General features: G+C 45.5%; 3 protein-coding genes across 8 annotated transcripts in view; 1 reads left to right on the top strand and 2 right to left on the bottom strand.

The window, feature by feature from the left end:
* The window catches only part of LOC117735436 (RNA binding protein fox-1 homolog 2-like), a 36,246-nt gene extending 35,270 nt beyond the window's left edge, over positions 1-976 (top strand). For all 5 annotated transcript variants that reach the window (XM_034540056.1, XM_034540058.1, XM_034540055.1 and 2 more), the window contains 3 exons: positions 223-332; positions 538-613; positions 899-976. In XM_034540056.1, the coding sequence (XP_034395947.1) occupies positions 223-332; positions 538-613; positions 899-943 (231 nt within the window). In that variant the 3' untranslated portion in view covers positions 944-976. The remainder of the gene's footprint in view (positions 1-222; positions 333-537; positions 614-898) is intronic.
* Positions 977-5,900: 4,924 nt separating this feature from the next.
* Positions 5,901-9,597, bottom strand: LOC117734479 (G-protein coupled receptor family C group 5 member D). Of its 2 annotated transcripts, XM_034538486.1 has the most exons (4): positions 9,298-9,597; positions 7,174-8,361; positions 6,227-6,276; positions 5,901-6,062 (listed from the first exon to the last, which is right to left on the bottom strand). In XM_034538486.1, the coding sequence occupies exons 2-4, from the start codon at positions 8,279-8,281 to the stop codon at positions 5,985-5,987; spliced, it is 1,236 nt and encodes a 411-aa protein (XP_034394377.1). In that variant the 5' UTR covers positions 8,282-8,361; positions 9,298-9,597; the 3' UTR covers positions 5,901-5,984. The 2 variants fall into 2 exon arrangements, with proteins under 2 accessions (XP_034394377.1, XP_034394378.1); XM_034538487.1 differs by lacking the exon at positions 9,298-9,597 and having other exon boundaries at positions 7,174-9,199.
* Positions 9,598-13,155: 3,558 nt separating this feature from the next.
* LOC117735029 (retinal cone rhodopsin-sensitive cGMP 3',5'-cyclic phosphodiesterase subunit gamma-like) lies at positions 13,156-15,071 on the bottom strand. The gene is made up of 2 exons (XM_034539422.1): positions 13,635-15,071; positions 13,156-13,548 (listed from the first exon to the last, which is right to left on the bottom strand). Exons 1-2 carry the CDS (start codon positions 13,775-13,777, stop codon positions 13,431-13,433), a joined length of 261 nt encoding a protein of 86 aa, XP_034395313.1. The 5' UTR covers positions 13,778-15,071; the 3' UTR covers positions 13,156-13,430.
* Positions 15,072-16,430: the final 1,359 nt, after the last annotated feature.

Genomic DNA, 16,430 nt, shown 5'->3' with positions numbered 1-16,430 from the left:
CTAATGTGTTATTTACAAATGTGATCTTTGAATTGTGAATGAAATATGACAAACTGTAGCAATATACTATAGGGTAGTCTAAAATATTTGCATATTCATAACATTACTTATATAATAATAATAATATATCCCCCCCACACTCATTGACACACCTTGGCCCAGGTGTATTCCTCCTCCCAGGCATATGAGTTAGTTTTGCTGTGTGTGTGTGTGCGTCTTTAGGGAGGCTACCCAGCTGCTGCTGCTGCTGCTGCTGCTGCCGCCGCGTATCGCTACGCCCAGCCCACGGCCGTAACCGGAGCAACCGCCGCAGCTGCCGCCTACAGTGACAGGTGAGGACTGTACCACACGAGATGGGCCGCAGTTTCCAGACATCAGCAGTTTATTTTTTTATTTTAGCCAAACTGAAGGATAATCTAAAGAGGAACCCACGGCCTCAGGATGAATGCGTGATGCCTCGGCTCAGAGATGTTGCATGTTGAAGCGAAGACCTCTTTTCCATAATTTAACACAGGTCTGTTGTGTTTGTGTTGCTAGTTATGGCCGGGTGTACACTACAGATCCATACCACGCCTTGAGTCCGGCCGCTGCTGCCTACGGAGTGGGAGCCATGGTGAGTGAACTGACACGAGCTCCGCAACACACATTAGCTGTGGTTTTAAGACACACAGCACTTTGTTTTATTGCCTTTTGGGCTTTTTTCTTTTTGGGATCCACCATTGGACCTTTTGTGTCTCAAGCGGAGAAGAAATTAAGAATTTCATGTACACATTTGCAGTCTCAATGTATCGTTTGTGGATTTGTAGTTCAAGTGTGGACTACATTTTATAGATCTACTAGATTTCTGTTGGCAGCAATAGCGCATAGTCGTAACTGTTGTCCATTCTGTCTCTTTCAGGCCAGTTTATACCGGGCAGGCTACAGTAGGTTCGCCCCGTACTAAAAAACCACACATCACACCCGAGGAATTTCGCAGCGCTCCAAAAACCCTATTTTTCAAGCTCTTTGTTCGGCAGCAGCTCCCCTCCATTTCTCTGCAGCCGGACTAAAGCGACAACTCGTGTGTTTGTTTGGTTTTTTTCGTTCTTTTTTTCCATGGCGAGGGAGGTCACTTGCCACATCATCAACTCAAACTCTATTTCTGTACTCTTCTGTCTGCCACTGACACGGAACCAAGGACAAAACTGCCAGGAGCGTGTCCAACATAGAGAGCGGCAGCCGGCTACTTTGAACTACAGGGGGCACAATTTAGGAAAGTTTTTTTAAAACACTACGGGACCTGGAAGTGGAAAGAGACTGCTGATCCTGTGTAATCCTGCACACCTTTTTGTTTTTCTCTGAACTTATAATATATACACTGCCCTAAAAGACCTAATCAGATCTATATACACACTCGCATTCAGCGCCAAGTATACGGTTTCCTCTACAATCTCCTTTAGTGTGCACAGTGATGCCACAGCACGGCGTTACTATTTACGGTACGGATCTTTTTAAACACTACACTGACGCGAGGCCGCGGCCCTGTACCTCTGGCTTAGCATCGTGGTATAATTATGAAACACTGGACAGCTCCAGTCAGAAGATGTAGGAGTTGTTCCCGTTGTAAAGCTGGAATACCCGACATTCAGCCTGAGGGAATCGGGAGAGATCTAGCTGACGGAAACCTGGCAACAACAAACACTGCATGGGAGGAAAAAAACTCTTTTTCGGGTCATTTTCCAACATTTCACTTTCCCCGAATTTAAAACAAAAGACAAGAAAAAAAAGAAGAAAAAAATAATAATGTTAAAACAAATAATTTTAAGTAAGGGGGAGGGGGGGATGACAAGGAGAAAAAAAAATAGTGACTTTTTTTCTGCATTACCTCAGTTTTTCCTTTCATCCGTTTAGTTTTTCCTGCACCGTTCAGACTTTGCATATAAATGCCATGAACCATACCGTGGATGTGCTGGAACTGTCCATTTATCTCCTGCGACAGAGACGTTCCCATTCATGACTGTAACTGCAACACTAAGAGGAGATGCGTGAAGTGAGCGGGTCAGGTGGACAAAGAACCCCTAGAACACAAATGAACTAGATTGAGCAGACCTGAAGCAGGAAGCACCCACACGGGGAACCAATCTCCTGCCAGTCAGCCAAACGGGAATCCCTCCTGGCCAATTGAGATTCTCCTGGCTTCAGGCAGAGAGCTGCTCCACGCGTCTGGAAGTCAGCAGCCCAGATTAGAATACATTGGAAACAAAGAGATTGCAGTCATGTAATGGAGTCATGAAGTAATGAGAATGTATCACTCTTTCTATTTATATTTAATGCAATGGGACTCCACCACGTCCACGTGATTTTTGGACATTTTAAATCGGTCGTCATGCTCTCTGGGATTGTTCAGTCCGGATGGTTTTAAAGTTCTCCTCAGCGGTCCGTGGAGGCGCCATGAAGACATGTAGACCACGTCTCTGTCCCGTATTTATCACATCTCCATATACTCTCACTATGTTGTTATTGATATTATTTGCCTTTTTGGTTCCAAAGATTTTCTGGGGGGGGGTCCTGATGTATTTCTTAGTTTTATATATATATATATATATATATATATATATATATATATATATATATATATATATATATATATATTTACATATATTAATTATGAATTATTTTTTTTGTGCCTTTTTATTTAGTTATATTCTTTTCTTTATTTTTTTTAATCTGTGGGTTGAAGCTGTATTTTTCAGCACCATGTTAAAATAGCACCCCATTGAAGCAGCGTTGACACAACAAAAAGCCAGAACCACAACCAGAAAAACAACCCGGTTACATTGAATTCAGTTCACACACTCATTTATTGTCTTTTTTTTCCTTCTACTTTTGGTTAACACACGAAACATGCTGTGGATTGCGGAGGCGTTTGCTGCAGACATGGGAAATCAGAGCAGATGGAGTCATGAGGGATATGCAGAAAGTCTGGAGCGGATATTTTGTATTGCGTTTGCCACGAGGGCCAAATTAAATGGAGGGGGAACATCCACACAATGTCAAACGGCCCGGTGGCCCAGCGGTGGGCACCTTTCTCCAACAATGAAACAAAGCGTGGGTAGTGAGTGGAGGGGCGTCGTGGCTGTGGTGGCCAAGCTGAGCCATTAATCATGAGCTGACAGGATAACAACGTCCCCTGCTGTCTTCTTTCTTTTTTTGTAATTTTATTTCAGGGGGCACTGCGGACAGTAGGAAGGGGGGGGTTAATGTTTTTGTATGATTGTGTAAACTGTGCAGTAGGTCCAATGAGTATTTTTGACGCGCGTTACCTCTTTTTTTGTCTTATTATTCCTTACAAGTATTATCAGAAGTGTTGCTGTGCATGCTTTTGTGAGAGAGGAAGGGTGTCGGCCAGAGAGCCTTTTTCATTGTGTGCATGAATTCAAATCCTAGTGCTGGAAGAAGAGGAGGAGGAGGAGGAGGGGGGGTTGCGTAGCAGAAGGAGGGAAAGAACCCGGATGTTAAAGTGATGCGAGGTGAGAGGGGGGGGATCTCGGTGGAAAGTCCAGGGTGAGGCTTTTACGGATGCCTCGTCGGTCCAGCTTCAATCATCCGGGTTATCGCTGCTCTGCGCCTCTGTCGGCGATGCTGTAATCACGAGCCTGATCCCCCCCCCCCCCCCCGTGGTTTGCTTTTATAATGACAATAAAACTAAAATAACACCCGCCTAATGATAATTATGTTGGAAGATGGTATGGGAACAAAAACAGTGACGCGTGCAGAAGTGAGGCTGGTGAAACAGGCGAGCAGCTGCCACGGAGTCGAGGCGGTGTAATCGTTATCGAGCAGCCGCCGCGGTGAGTCCATGCGGGGTTGCCTTCGCTTGCTTTTGCCTCCTCTAATTGGAGCGAGTTTCATACGGAGGGCTGCAGGGCTGGCGCACGCACATGCGCACAGAAACACACGTACACGCGCACACACGAGAGAAGGCAGAAGTTCTCAGCCGCTGACCCCCGGCACTGCTCGAGTCAACCCAGTGGGAGTCTTTGTTTTGTTTTGTACAGGGATTTCATAAATGAGTATGAATTGCATGTGGATTTTGTTTGTGTTAAACGTCACATGCTTTTAAAAGCTCATTTATCCAAGTGTTTTTTTGTTGTTGTTTTTCCCCAATAAGTGACATGTATTTTCTCACAATGTTTTACTTTTTGCCATCCTTGTGTCTGCCTTCTGTTTATTATCTTCATTATTATTGAATGTATATACTAAATAAACTGTTTGGTTTTTATACTGGTCTGTGAGTACTTATTATTATTATTATTATTATTATTATTATTATTATTATTATCTGTGCTGTTCTCAAAGTACTACAATGGTTCTCAGGAGGTGATGCTCCCAGGTACCGTGTTGATGCTGCAGCTGGTAACCATTCATTCCTTTTCCACGAGTGTGTAACTCTTATCTTCTTCTCTTGAAGGAGCCTCTACCCAATCAGGAGAGAGAGTGATATGAGCCGCCATGCTGCAACCTTTTGATTAGAGGCCAGACAATATTCCTCGCACTGCACAAACTTTTCCCTCTTCACCACAGCCAGTGTGAGTCAGATGATGGATGGAGGCAGCGGCCATTACCGCCTGCTCGGCTGGGTTGCACTGACCAGAATCTACTGCACAATTAGCTCTTCCACCACCTCACAACTTTCTTTAACGCTGCCGAGGGAGGCAGGGAGGGATGGGGAGGTGGAGGATCTGGAACAATCTTTAATCGCATCTGGAGTTAATGGCCATAAATGGGTTGGATGTGGCAGGAAACCTCATATCCCAGCTAATTGCTCTAATGCACAAGAGGCCAATTGGCAATTTGATGGCATGCTCGCTGAGTAATTGGAGTTGGGCTAATTAGAAGAATAGATTGAAGGCCGTCTGATAAGGGGAGGGGGCGGGGGCTTTCAAGATTGCATCTATTGAAGTGAGGAATTGACCTTTTGTGTGTGTGGCAGAGTCACTGCGGGCCACACATAAAGGAATGCGTGTGTGTGTATATGTATGTATGTATGTGTATATATGTATGTATGTATATATATATACACACACACACTGCATTCCTTTATGTGTGTATATATATATATGTGTGTATATATATATATATATATATATATATATATATATATATATATATATATATATATATATATATATATATATATATATATATATATACACACACACACACACACACACTGCACACACTGAATTCCTTTATGTGTGGCCTGCAGTATATATATATTTTGTCGGGCCTTTTCCTTCAAATGGTAAAACACTGCCCCCCGGTGGTTGAAGGGTGGTACTGCATCTCTGCGTTCTGGGGGCCTGCTGCCATGGCACTGGCTCTGAGAGACAAAGCTTTATGACAAGCAGATAATTTATAGATGTGTTTTTTATTTAGAACAGCATGTGTCATTAGAGTAGAGTGTATACCGTGTTGCATACGTATGTTTTTATGCACACAGAACACACCCATTGTTTTAATTTATAACCCAGAATATCTCCTTGTCCTATCCTCCTCCGGCGTTGTCTCATCTCATCTAATCGCCCTTCCTCTCCTCCTTTCATCCCTCCTCTCTGCTGTTCACAGATGCCTCTGCCCCGCTCAGCAGTTCGGCACCTTCAGAGTGACGGCTTCACACCTCCTCTATCACCTCAGGGCTATTATATACCCTCTCAGAGCCACACACACACACGCACACACATGCACACACAAACAACACTCACTTCTCTAAGCATTTGATGTGGATTTCCCACCTGAAGAAAGCTGCACTCTGCACCCATCCAGCCTCCAGAAGTAATTCTGCTCAGTCTCTTTTTTTATGTTATTTAATTTTAATTTTTGGGACAGAAACAACACACAACACTAAACAGAACATATTTACATTTGCACAAAAAAAAAAGAAGAAATGTAGAAAAACCTATGGGGTGTGTGTGTGTGAGAAAGAAGCAGACATGACAACAATTTCAATATTCGTCATAAGGTTCCAGGTAGTTGGTGGTCTGCGGGCGAGGGATGGTGTAATCTCTGTCGGGGTCGATTTCCTGAAACACACACACACACACACACACAGTGAAACATAGAATCACACGTTGGTCACGGCAGTGCAGTTGGTCAGCCATGATATTAACATTACAATATGACATGGCTGTAATTGCCGCTTTGGTCATGCGCAGTCAGATCGTTAGCCTCGTGTTTTATTACTCACCGTCACGGCGAATCCAGACTCGTAGGGCGATCGCAGAGATTGCTCAGGGCCTGAAGGGAGACACACGATCCAGTCAGATAATTATGGCTCCATCACACATTGTTCATCATGAGAGAGAGAAAGAAAGGCACGCTTTGACGGCTTTTGTGACGTTTGACCACGGCTCCACGTTAATTCTGGCTTTTACTTTTTTATTTCTAGGGAATCTGGAATTGCCGGGTTTTACCGCTTTTGTTTGCTTGCAGTCAGATTTGTACATTTTGTGTTGTTTGTCCAGGAAGTGTACAACAACAAAAGGCCTTAAAAGCCAGACTGAAGCAGAAGAAATGACCTTTGACCCGTTACAATAAAAAGTGGCTAAACTTCACATGGATATTGTTGTGTAACTGATATGAAAGTCAGTTTGCCAACTTTATAACTCTTCTCTCATTTTATCATTTACTATTATTCCATAACAGTCACCTGTGACCACAGTTCAGAAAGACATTACTTACATATCTAGTTTTAAAGTTATTAACTCTTGGGCTACATGTCAGGTCTTCACTATTGTGCCGGTATCCACAAATAATATGATTGATTATGTGACTGTATTCCATTGAGGTGTTAATATTCTAAGAGCGGAAACGATTAATCCGCCACTAATTGATAATTGGTCAATTACTAAAAGCACACGTGGTGGGCCCGGCTATGTCAACAAAGCAAGGAGATCAGATTACAACACCTTTCAGAGACTTCACTCTCTGGCCAGGTAGACGTTACTCTACTGTATCTTTGTTTACCACTTCATTGACACTCTTAATCCTGTTTATTGCACCTTGCGATGGGGATTTGATCCTATTTTATTCAAATTTAATTGATTAATCACTTGGGGATAATCATTGTTAGTTGCATAATTTCTCCACCTCGTCTTGCTCCGCCCCTTTGGGCCAATGAGGAAAGCTTCTCACCTCTCCTGCTCTCACTATCGCTCTCAAAGCTTCCGTTCTCGTTCCCTTCATTCGGGCTGGACAGTGCTGGGATATCTGCACATGGGCTGGTCCAGCCTGCAAAGCTCAGAGGGATATCCTTGGACTTGGCCTCCCCCCTGCAGAAGCAGGCGATCTGGGAGAGCCCGTGGCCCATCAGTAGCACCCAGCCGTTTACCACCAAGGCGATGCAGAGCACCGGGTCGTCCCACCGCGGCCGGCGGCCCACCTCAGGGTTCCCCCTGACGAGCATCGTGATCCACACCACCCAGATGCAGGCGGAGAGCAACAGCGTGAGGCAGAGCATCGTGGCCTGCGCTCGGCTCTGCTGGCGGACGGGCCCTGTGTAGCTGTAGCTGTACGTGAAGCAGGAGCGGAACAGGAAGTGCAGGGAGAGGATCGAGCCGATCGCCAGCAGGCACAGCACGTAGATCTGCAGCATGACGAATTCCTCCTGGCTGTACTCGCAGGGCTTCCTGTCCCGGACCAACACCACGATCAGCCACTGGGTGGAGATGATCACCTGCACGGCGAAGAGCCCCAGGGCCAGGGCGGGCTCCCCCCAGCCGCGGGCCGCCGCGAAGCCCAGCAGAGCGAGGCAGCGGGCCAGCAGGCAGGAGAAGGCCAGGGCGAAGAGCACGCTGAAGAGGAAGAGCCTGGTGGGGCAGGTCTGAGGGGTGAGGCGGATGATGAAGGAGAAGGTGATGGCAAAGATCCCTGCCGTGGCCAGCAAGAACATGGACATGCAGGCCACCGTGCCGCCGATGCTGCTGCGCTGGTTCCTCGTCGAAGAGCAGATCCACAGGGACCAGAGCAGCAGGCCGAGCAGGAGGCTCATGCTGAACAGGAAGCCCGAGGAGGCCAGGGTCTCCAGCACGATACCCCATGCTGCCCGGCGGTCACACAGGAACCGGTAGATGGGGTTGAGTTCTCTGCCGCAGCCCTTTATGGACGTAGAGTTTGAGGAAGGAGAGGAAGCGGTCGTGGTGTTGGTTGAGTTGAGGATTGTCTGGCATAGACAGGTGAGAGGGACGTAGAAGAGGAGCACCAGGGGGAAAAGGGGTTTGTGCATCTCGGATAAAAAGGCCATTGTCACAGTTGGTTAGTAATCCACTCGGGGATCCAGTCCTTCCTTTTTAAAAGTCCTTTGATAAACAGGACCCTTTTTTCCTGAGACAAAAAGCACAAAGTATTTCGACAACACCAAAACGGAAGTACACGTTTTCCTGAAATCACGCTGGCGGCTCATTGACTGAGGGCGCAGAAAACCAAGCAAAGCGGAATGGATGAAGGGATAGCCCCGAGGTCACAGCGTGGAAAATAAGAAAAGGGGAAGGAAGGAAAGCGGTTTGACAGCATGAGTGAAGGAGCGCAGGAGGAGGCAGTGCATAAACATGCCGGGACATGGCAGAGGAGTGTTCGACCAACGCTAAGAATGAAGGGAGGGGAAGAAACATGAAAGATGACTAACTTTGCTTGCTACTGCTACAATCAAATTGGATGCATAAAGTATATATCTATCTATCTATCTATTCTGTTGCATCAGCTCATAAAACAGACGGGGCTACACACACACACACACACGCACACACATACACACACGCACACACACACACACACACACACACACACACAGGTTTACATGCAGTTCAGATTGGAGGGGAGAGATATTCACTCCTGATAGCTGAGTGCTACTTCCTCCAGCCTGTAACCTTTGTCCGAGAATCAAAGCTGACCTTTAGCAGGATTATCACTCAACAGAATGACCCCGGCCCTCAACTTTGACCTCACGCTGGCCTTCGCTTGCAAAACAATGGCTGCGGAACCACTTCAGGAGGTCACTGCCATCTAAATATAAAGGCGCGTAGGTTTTTGATAAGCCTATTAATGCCAGTTTTATGAGGATTCTTTTCGCCAATTATAACAGTTGTTATTAAACAAAGCTGATCACCGAGTGCACATATATTCTAGAAATTGTATTCTGTGATTTAAAGAAAATAGATGTCCATGTTTGGTGACTATTAAAGGTAACCCCCCCCCCCCCCCCCCCCCCAAAAAAAAAAGAGGCCATGTTCATAAAGCAAATAATAAAACAGGTGAATTTACCTTTTACCCTTTGGGAAGTTGGAGTGCACTTCCAAATCCCACTGCAAAAGCCTTAATCTTAAAGTTTTTCTGCAAGCGTTCAATGCGCCTCCTCCGCGGATGCCATGTCTCTGGGATACAGGAAGAGCGTGAGCCGAGGAAGAGTGGGATGCGATGGAGTCGCTGAGGTCTGGAGCCACCGGGAGAGAAGATTACGTTCCGCCCTGCATCAACAGGTTGGGTAAGAGCAGAGAAAACCTCCCCCGCCCCACACACCCACACACACACACACACACACACACACACACACACACACACACACACACACACACACACACACGCAAACACTCACACTTCTCATACCTTCCTGTCAGAGCCCTCCTGTCTCTCCTGGTCCCTCCCTCCCACTATAGGTGGGGCTCCACACACCTGGAGGGGATGATACGCACACACACCCACAGGGAGGGAGAGTTCACTCCTCCCTGTGTTATGAATCCGTTTCCCATAACAATTTGAATCCCGGCTCTAGAAAACATGAGCACTTTGTGTGTGTGTGGGTGTATGTGTGAGTGTTTGAGTGTTTGAGAGATTCATGTGAGACAAAAACGGGGCGAGAGTCCAACTGACTCATCTCGGTCTCGTCCGGATGCAGAGCCGGACCAGCATTTGGAAGTGTGGAGTTTGCCGCAGGGGGAGTTACGTCAGGAGTAGAGTAGAGAGTGCTTTCCACTGTTGCCTTTTGCAAGTCCACACGTAACGCCTCCACTCGTGTCCGTACAGGCAAGCAAAGAGTTTACAGGGTGTGTTCGGTTTAACCTTCAACTGTGAAGTCACACAGCTTTGTCGTCATTGAGATGTCGAAGGACAACAGTACAAAAGAGTCCGTAACTGTGATGACTCTTCATAGCACCAACGGGTCAACAGGTAAAAGGGCCCACTGCTTTGGTTCCTGATTGAATGAAGCGCTGCAGGTATGGCGGATTTATTGGGGGCTTGACAACATTATTCCATGTTTTCTTTCAGCAAGATAGTACTCACAAATGAACACCACTTTTATGAATTTTGAGGCGTGAATGCGATGGGCGGCAGTACAAAGCGAGCGGTTCTAAACGAACAATGCCCCAGGACACACTGCGAAGGAGGACGACAGATGTGGTGACGTGTTGTATTCTCATTTAGCCACTTGTTAGAAAACGCCTTGATTCTAGAGGGGTGTATAGTATAGTGTACAGTAACAAAGTAGAAATACATCGTTACTGTACTTAAGTAGTTTTTTGGGATATTTGTATTTTACTTTACTATTTATATTTTCACTACATTTTGTAAAGAAAACTGATACTTTGACTCCGATACATTTCCCCTGAAACATTCGTTACTCGCTACAAAATCAAATCTAATACTAAAAATAAATGAATCATGAGACCAACGTTGGGCACTGTGGTGGAACACAGACTCCAAGCAAGCAGGTTGAATCAGTGGTTAATCACGTTATTGCACAATTGCAAACAAGTGCTCTCAAAGCCGCGTTCTTTTGATTGCCAGTAATGCCCAGGATGCTAACGTAGCTAGCGACTACATGAGTAGATGACTGAATTCATGATGGAAGCAGAAATGGAAGCCCTGCTACTCCCGCAACAAACGACGGTGGTGACGAAGACCAACACCGGATTGGAGTATATCTCTGGCGGGGGGGGGGACAGGTGTCTGATCTAATGGAGCTATACATGGTGTATGTTAGGCTAACGTTCGCTAGCTATCGTAAATCAAATGAGACAATTAGTGTAGTAGACAGCAAGTTAGTGAGCTGAGGAAGTGTTGACAGTTGTGAGATTGTTGATTTGAGTCATCTTAGCTATAATCATTGCAGCACTAGTTGGCTAACGTTAGCTAACTTAACGTTAGCTAGCCACCACGCCATATGATTGGGAATTGGATGATTGAACAGGACATTTGTCAGTTTAAATTAATGACTAGGTTATACTTTCGGTGCTGCTTTAGTATTGATCATGTTTTGATCTAGTTATGACCACCATAACCATAGTTATGATGGTAGCAGTCGCCCAATTACAGATTCAGCTTGAGCAAAACCTTTGCCTATTGTGTTCACATCAGGCCCAGAGGAGTTTACAAGGCAGGTGTCCTTTCTCAAAACACTGACCTGATGCATCAAGTGGATATTTTTTACTGAACACAATATAATGCATCTGCCCTCTACATCCTGTAGTCGGAATGAGCATACTTATAAATGCACTGTTACAATTCCTTCATAGTGTCATATTGATTTTCTGAGAATTATGATGATAAGTTCATAGTAGATGCAAAAGAATACTTATGTACAATATATTATGTTGAACATTGTTGCTCCTGGATGGATCACAGCCAACCCAATTACAACTCCTTGTCCTTGGTCATGGTGGCACTTAAAAGAATAAACTTCATAATTCTCAAAATTCTGACTCTTTTTTATTAACAGCATTTACTTTTACTTTAAATGTACTTAAGTACATTTAATATCAAAAAAATTACTTTCAGATATTTTAAAACTTTGACTCAATTCTCATAGGTGACTTTTACTGGAGTCATTTTCCAGTAAGGTATCTTTTACTTTTACTCAAGTATTGCTTGTGGGTACTTTATACACCACTGCTGACTTATATCGTAGCACAAAACGTTAAAACCTCTGCAGCTTGTTTACCTTATTTCAGGTAGGTTCATGAAACCCTCCGACTTCAAGACGGGTGACTCATGTCAGGGTTTTAGGCCTCATTCCTGCAACACTACGACGTTCCCATCTCCCTCAGCTGTAGACTGTTGTAGGGTATGTTCAAAATGAGAACATAATTATATTCTATTATATACAGTATTTATGAGACATAACATCCTGAGCCCCGGGACTTACTTGAATATTGTTGATCTTATACTTCGTATACCAGATGATTGATTATCCTCGTGAGAGGAGAAATAACCGTGTTTCTCGTTAATGCCATGATTGGTTTTACTCGTCCTTACAAAGAGCCACGTGGGAGTGTGTCGATTTCAGGAAGCCTTAAAATGAACGGTAATTATTATCAGATGTGCATTGAAGTCAAGAGACGGATGGAAGTAACATCAATTTGAGTTATAGAAGACTGCCGGGAAACGTTGGAGAGTACGCCTTCATTTAGTTTCTCATCCCGAATCCTCATCACTGATATTAAGTCCTGATTGTTTTTTTGTTTCCCTTCGTTTGACATATTTTTGCTTGAGATAAATTCCATGTCTTCCATGCTTTATTTTTTCTTCTTCTCCATCTTTCATATATAGGCGTTCCAGAAAAACCAAACAGACAACATGAGTACTATAAATATACACTTTTTACTGCCGCTATCAGGACGTACCAGCTCCCAGTACGTCTGCTGTATTGTATTGTGCTCACAACACATAACATACAGTATATGCCTTTGTTTTCTCTAAGGAGGGGGTTCAGATGGCAGCAAGGAGAGAGAGAGAGAGAGAGAGAGAGACGGATGGATGGGATAAAAGGGAGTCGATCCTCCGTGAAAGTGCATTGTCGTTTTCACCGTTGCAGCATATCGCACACTCTCCTTGCATCCCTTGGTGTTTACAGTACAGTTACAGTTGTGCACGAGGAGTAGAAAATACAACGCAAAACAAAAGTGGGAGGACGTACAAAAGGTAGGATGGGAGACAAGGTCAAAAGGTTCAGCGCTGAGAACAAAATATTTACATTTTAATAGACTGCTCGGAGCAAATACAAGCTACTGATTTGCTTGCGTCCATTGCCGTGGGTTGGGGGGGGGTGTCCAAATAGGAGGGGGTGGGGGGGTGATGTTGGGAGAAGGCTATCATAGATGGATGAAGGAAATACGGTGCGTGGGGTTTCTTTTTCTCGTCTTCTCATTTAAGATATGTATATATATATATATATATATTTATATTTATACTATAAACAATATCATATAATCATATAAAAATAACAGCATGATTATGCTCTCCTTCCACTTAGTGGAGTGCGGCCTGAGGTAGGTAGACGAGAGGGCTTTAGGGGGCTTGCTGGCAGTCTTATCATGGCGTGCCGAGCCGGGATGGAGAGGTCCGGACAGAGGAGAGGTGCGCGCAGGCGAGGAAGGCGAGGAAGGCGGGAGGCGGCCGGTTTAGATGATGCCGTATTTGGCCAAGTCGCTGAGCTCCATGTCTCCGAAGGCTTCCCATGGGCACACCACCGTGATGTCCGTGCCGAGGCCCTCCATGCCGGGGATGTCGTCGCCGAAGCTGCAGGAGAGAAAACGGAGGTGTGAGCGTCCTGATTCGATTGGTTGCATCGAATGCAAATGTGTGAATGTTCGTTTTAATTTTACCCTTTCTGGCCGGGCTTTGGGGCCTTGCTCTTGAATGTACGGGTCTGCCTCTGCTTGAACTTGGGTGGTCCCTTCTTGGGTGTGGTGGGGCCGGCCGTTCCACCGGGGGCCAGGGCGCTTCCTGCAGGGGGGTTGGCGTTCATTGCTGCTGAGGGTCTCTAAAAGACAGGACATCACACAGAGATCACGGTTCAGACTTCTGTGGCTTCCTCTGCCCTTCTCTCTCCCTTCTCTCTCCCTCTCTTTCCCTCCCTCTCCCCCCCCCCTCGCTGCCCTCTGTTAATCCTGTTTCCTTTCTGCCCTCAATGCCAATCAGAAGAGATCATGCAGATTAGTTTGAACAACCAGATTAGCCCTAATCCCACTCTGATCCACAGCAAACTAATTGCCCTTCTTTAACAATCCCCATGTGCAATGGGGCCTCAGACTTCCCCAGTGGCTCTTCAGCTTTGACATCAAATCTGATTTTTGACTGCGGACGTTTGATACTTGAAGATATCGGGACACTGATTACTGAATTACGATCTATTCCGGCGACATCATTGGTGAACTCTGACCCCGTGAGGCTGCGTCACAACACATGACCCGGTCCCGTCCTGTCCCTCCTCTCCGTCCTGATCTTAAGCTTAAGCAGTATTCTGCATCGGTTCTTCCAGCCGACCCACATGGACCCACATGGACCCACATGGACCCACACAACAGACCACGTCGTAGTTCTAAGTCATTCCTCTTCCTTTACAGTTTGAGCAGTAAATCCCTCCTCATCTGAGTTATAGTGTTCTGGTTTAGCTGCTGTCTCTGTTCCTGACAATGTGGCAACATGATAAAAGCTGTTCTGATGTCATTCGTGAGTCAAGTCAACAAAGTCGTTCTCACCTGTCGTCACAGATATCCTGAGAGGCCACCGCCGATCTCTGCTCCGAGAGATTTCTTCTTTTTTTTCTTCTTGAATTTGTGAAGCGTGTTTTTCCGTGTTGCTCTTTTATATCTTTGTCTCTAATCCCCACACAGCCTCCTCTTTCCAGTCACGTGGGCACCGGAAAAAAGGTTCTCCACCGAGGCCAGCGTCACCTCCCCTCCCTCTTCCCCTCCTCCCCTCCGTCCCTGACTTTGATTGCCCTTGTTCCCATCAGGCCACCCTCAGCTGCCCTCCGTACCTGGGAGGCGGTGCAGCCTACCAGGTAGACAACGTCAAAGATCCATCTGGAGGGCTTTGATCGGGCTTATCCCTCTAAACCCCAGCTCGCCCGAGATGAGCTTTGCCGTGAGATGCTGCGTTCATGTGTGGCGTCACCAGTAAACAGAGGTCAATCTCTAATGCAAAGATAAAACATAGTTTCCTTTGTCTTTGATTTAGATTTCAAAGGAGCTTGAAATATGCAGCTTCTTCTTTTGGTAATAAAAGTCGCATGTTGGTATATTTAAGGACATTTTCTAAAGGGCATTAATAAAACGCTACTGAGAAAGTGTTTTGATGAATCATTGCCTTCATCTTGTGGTATAGAAACTGAACAAACAGCAGGTCCAGTTGCCCTCGACTTCATGCCGCTACACAGCTACTTCACGGTGAAAGAAAAATCCTCATATATATCCTTATATCATAAGTATTTTAGGAGAGGTACAACAACAAGGATTCAAGATGTAAGGCAATATTAGAATATACCTTGCATGATCAGTAAATCTAAACTGGTGTGAGATAATCATGAAAGTCCTCTCTTAATGATTTGGCCTCTGCGTGTGGTAAGTGCTTATTTAGTGGGAGGATCCCGGAAAAGCCGGTTTGGAAACGGGACAAGAAGGCTACTGAGAACGACACAACCGCACAGCGCTGACGGTTTACAGCCCGACACACGTCACCACCAACTCACGCCCACAGGAAGAAGAAGAAGAAGAAGAAGGCCTCATTTCATTTCCTATATTCATGAATTCATTGAATTCCTTTCTTTTTGCACTCTTGATACATCTGAGCTAAAATATGAATAAAAGGGGACTAGATGGTGCTAGTGGGAGGGGTTCTTCTACTGGGGAACATGAAAATGTAACAAAATAACATGACAATCCATCGATGAAGACTTTATTTAGCACCAACCTTCCTGACGTGCTGTTCCAACTACATTTTTAATGGCTTACTAACCACCGTTATTCAATATCTGTGCAGTCTGTAGCTGTTACAGTCAAGTGAAATGGAAGCTAGTCCCAGTAAAAGGTAATTAGAGGTATCTGGGTTTTTAGGATTATGATGCATGTAGTGTAGTTTCTTCAAAGATGGATATCTTTTTCGCAAAGATCTATCATTCCACATAGCGGTCTGGGATTGGGGTCGGTCTAATGCTGAGGCTAGAGGGGCAACGTGGCCCTGAAGCAGGACCGAGGCTAAGCCCGTTCAACGGCCCAGACCTTTCTGCCCCGTGTAAGGTGGACTCTCAGTCTGTGGGTCGGCCCATCCGCACTGAGCACCAGTCCCGTTTCATCAATGTAATCATCGCGTCACAAATCTACCGGTGTGCTGAGAATGTTCCAGAAAGGCTGCTGCGTGTACACGGTTGACTCAGCTGGTGTTGCCCGTGGCCTCTTTAAAGTGATTAGCACGGCTCCTCAGTAAAAAAACGTGAACTGGATTGAACTGTAGTTACACTGTGAGTTGTTGACATGTCTAGATTGTAGGTCAATGAGTCAATCCTGGAGCCCACCCAATTTATGTCTGCTGGAACAGGCTAATACCCCGACCTCTAGTTAGATTAACGAAGATTAGCTTTGTGTGTGTGTGTGTGTGTGTGTGTGTGGGTGTGTATGGGT

Source organism: Cyclopterus lumpus, chromosome 8 (genome assembly GCF_009769545.1).
Source record: "Cyclopterus lumpus isolate fCycLum1 chromosome 8, fCycLum1.pri, whole genome shotgun sequence".
Lineage (NCBI taxonomy): Eukaryota > Metazoa > Chordata > Actinopteri > Perciformes > Cyclopteridae > Cyclopterus > Cyclopterus lumpus.
This window is presented reverse-complemented; position numbering and strand designations above follow the sequence as displayed.

Bases quoted from the DNA above. Each gene is read 5' to 3' on its own strand.
- LOC117734479 (XM_034538486.1), bottom strand. From the start codon at position 8,281: ATGGCCTTTTTATCCGAGATGCACAAACCCCTTTTCCCCCTGGTGCTC. The intron at 6,277-7,173 runs GTGAGAAGCTTT...GTCTCCCTTCAG, and splicing joins CGATAGTGAGAGCAGGAGAG to GCCCTGAGCAATCTCTGCGA. The intron at 6,063-6,226 runs GTGAGTAATAAA...TGTGTGTTTCAG, and splicing joins AGTCTGGATTCGCCGTGACG to GAAATCGACCCCGACAGAGA.
- LOC117735029 (XM_034539422.1), bottom strand. From the start codon at position 13,777: ATGAACGCCAACCCCCCTGCAGGAAGCGCCCTGGCCCCCGGTGGAACG. The intron at 13,549-13,634 runs GTAAAATTAAAA...TCTCTCCTGCAG, and splicing joins CCAAAGCCCGGCCAGAAAGG to CTTCGGCGACGACATCCCCG.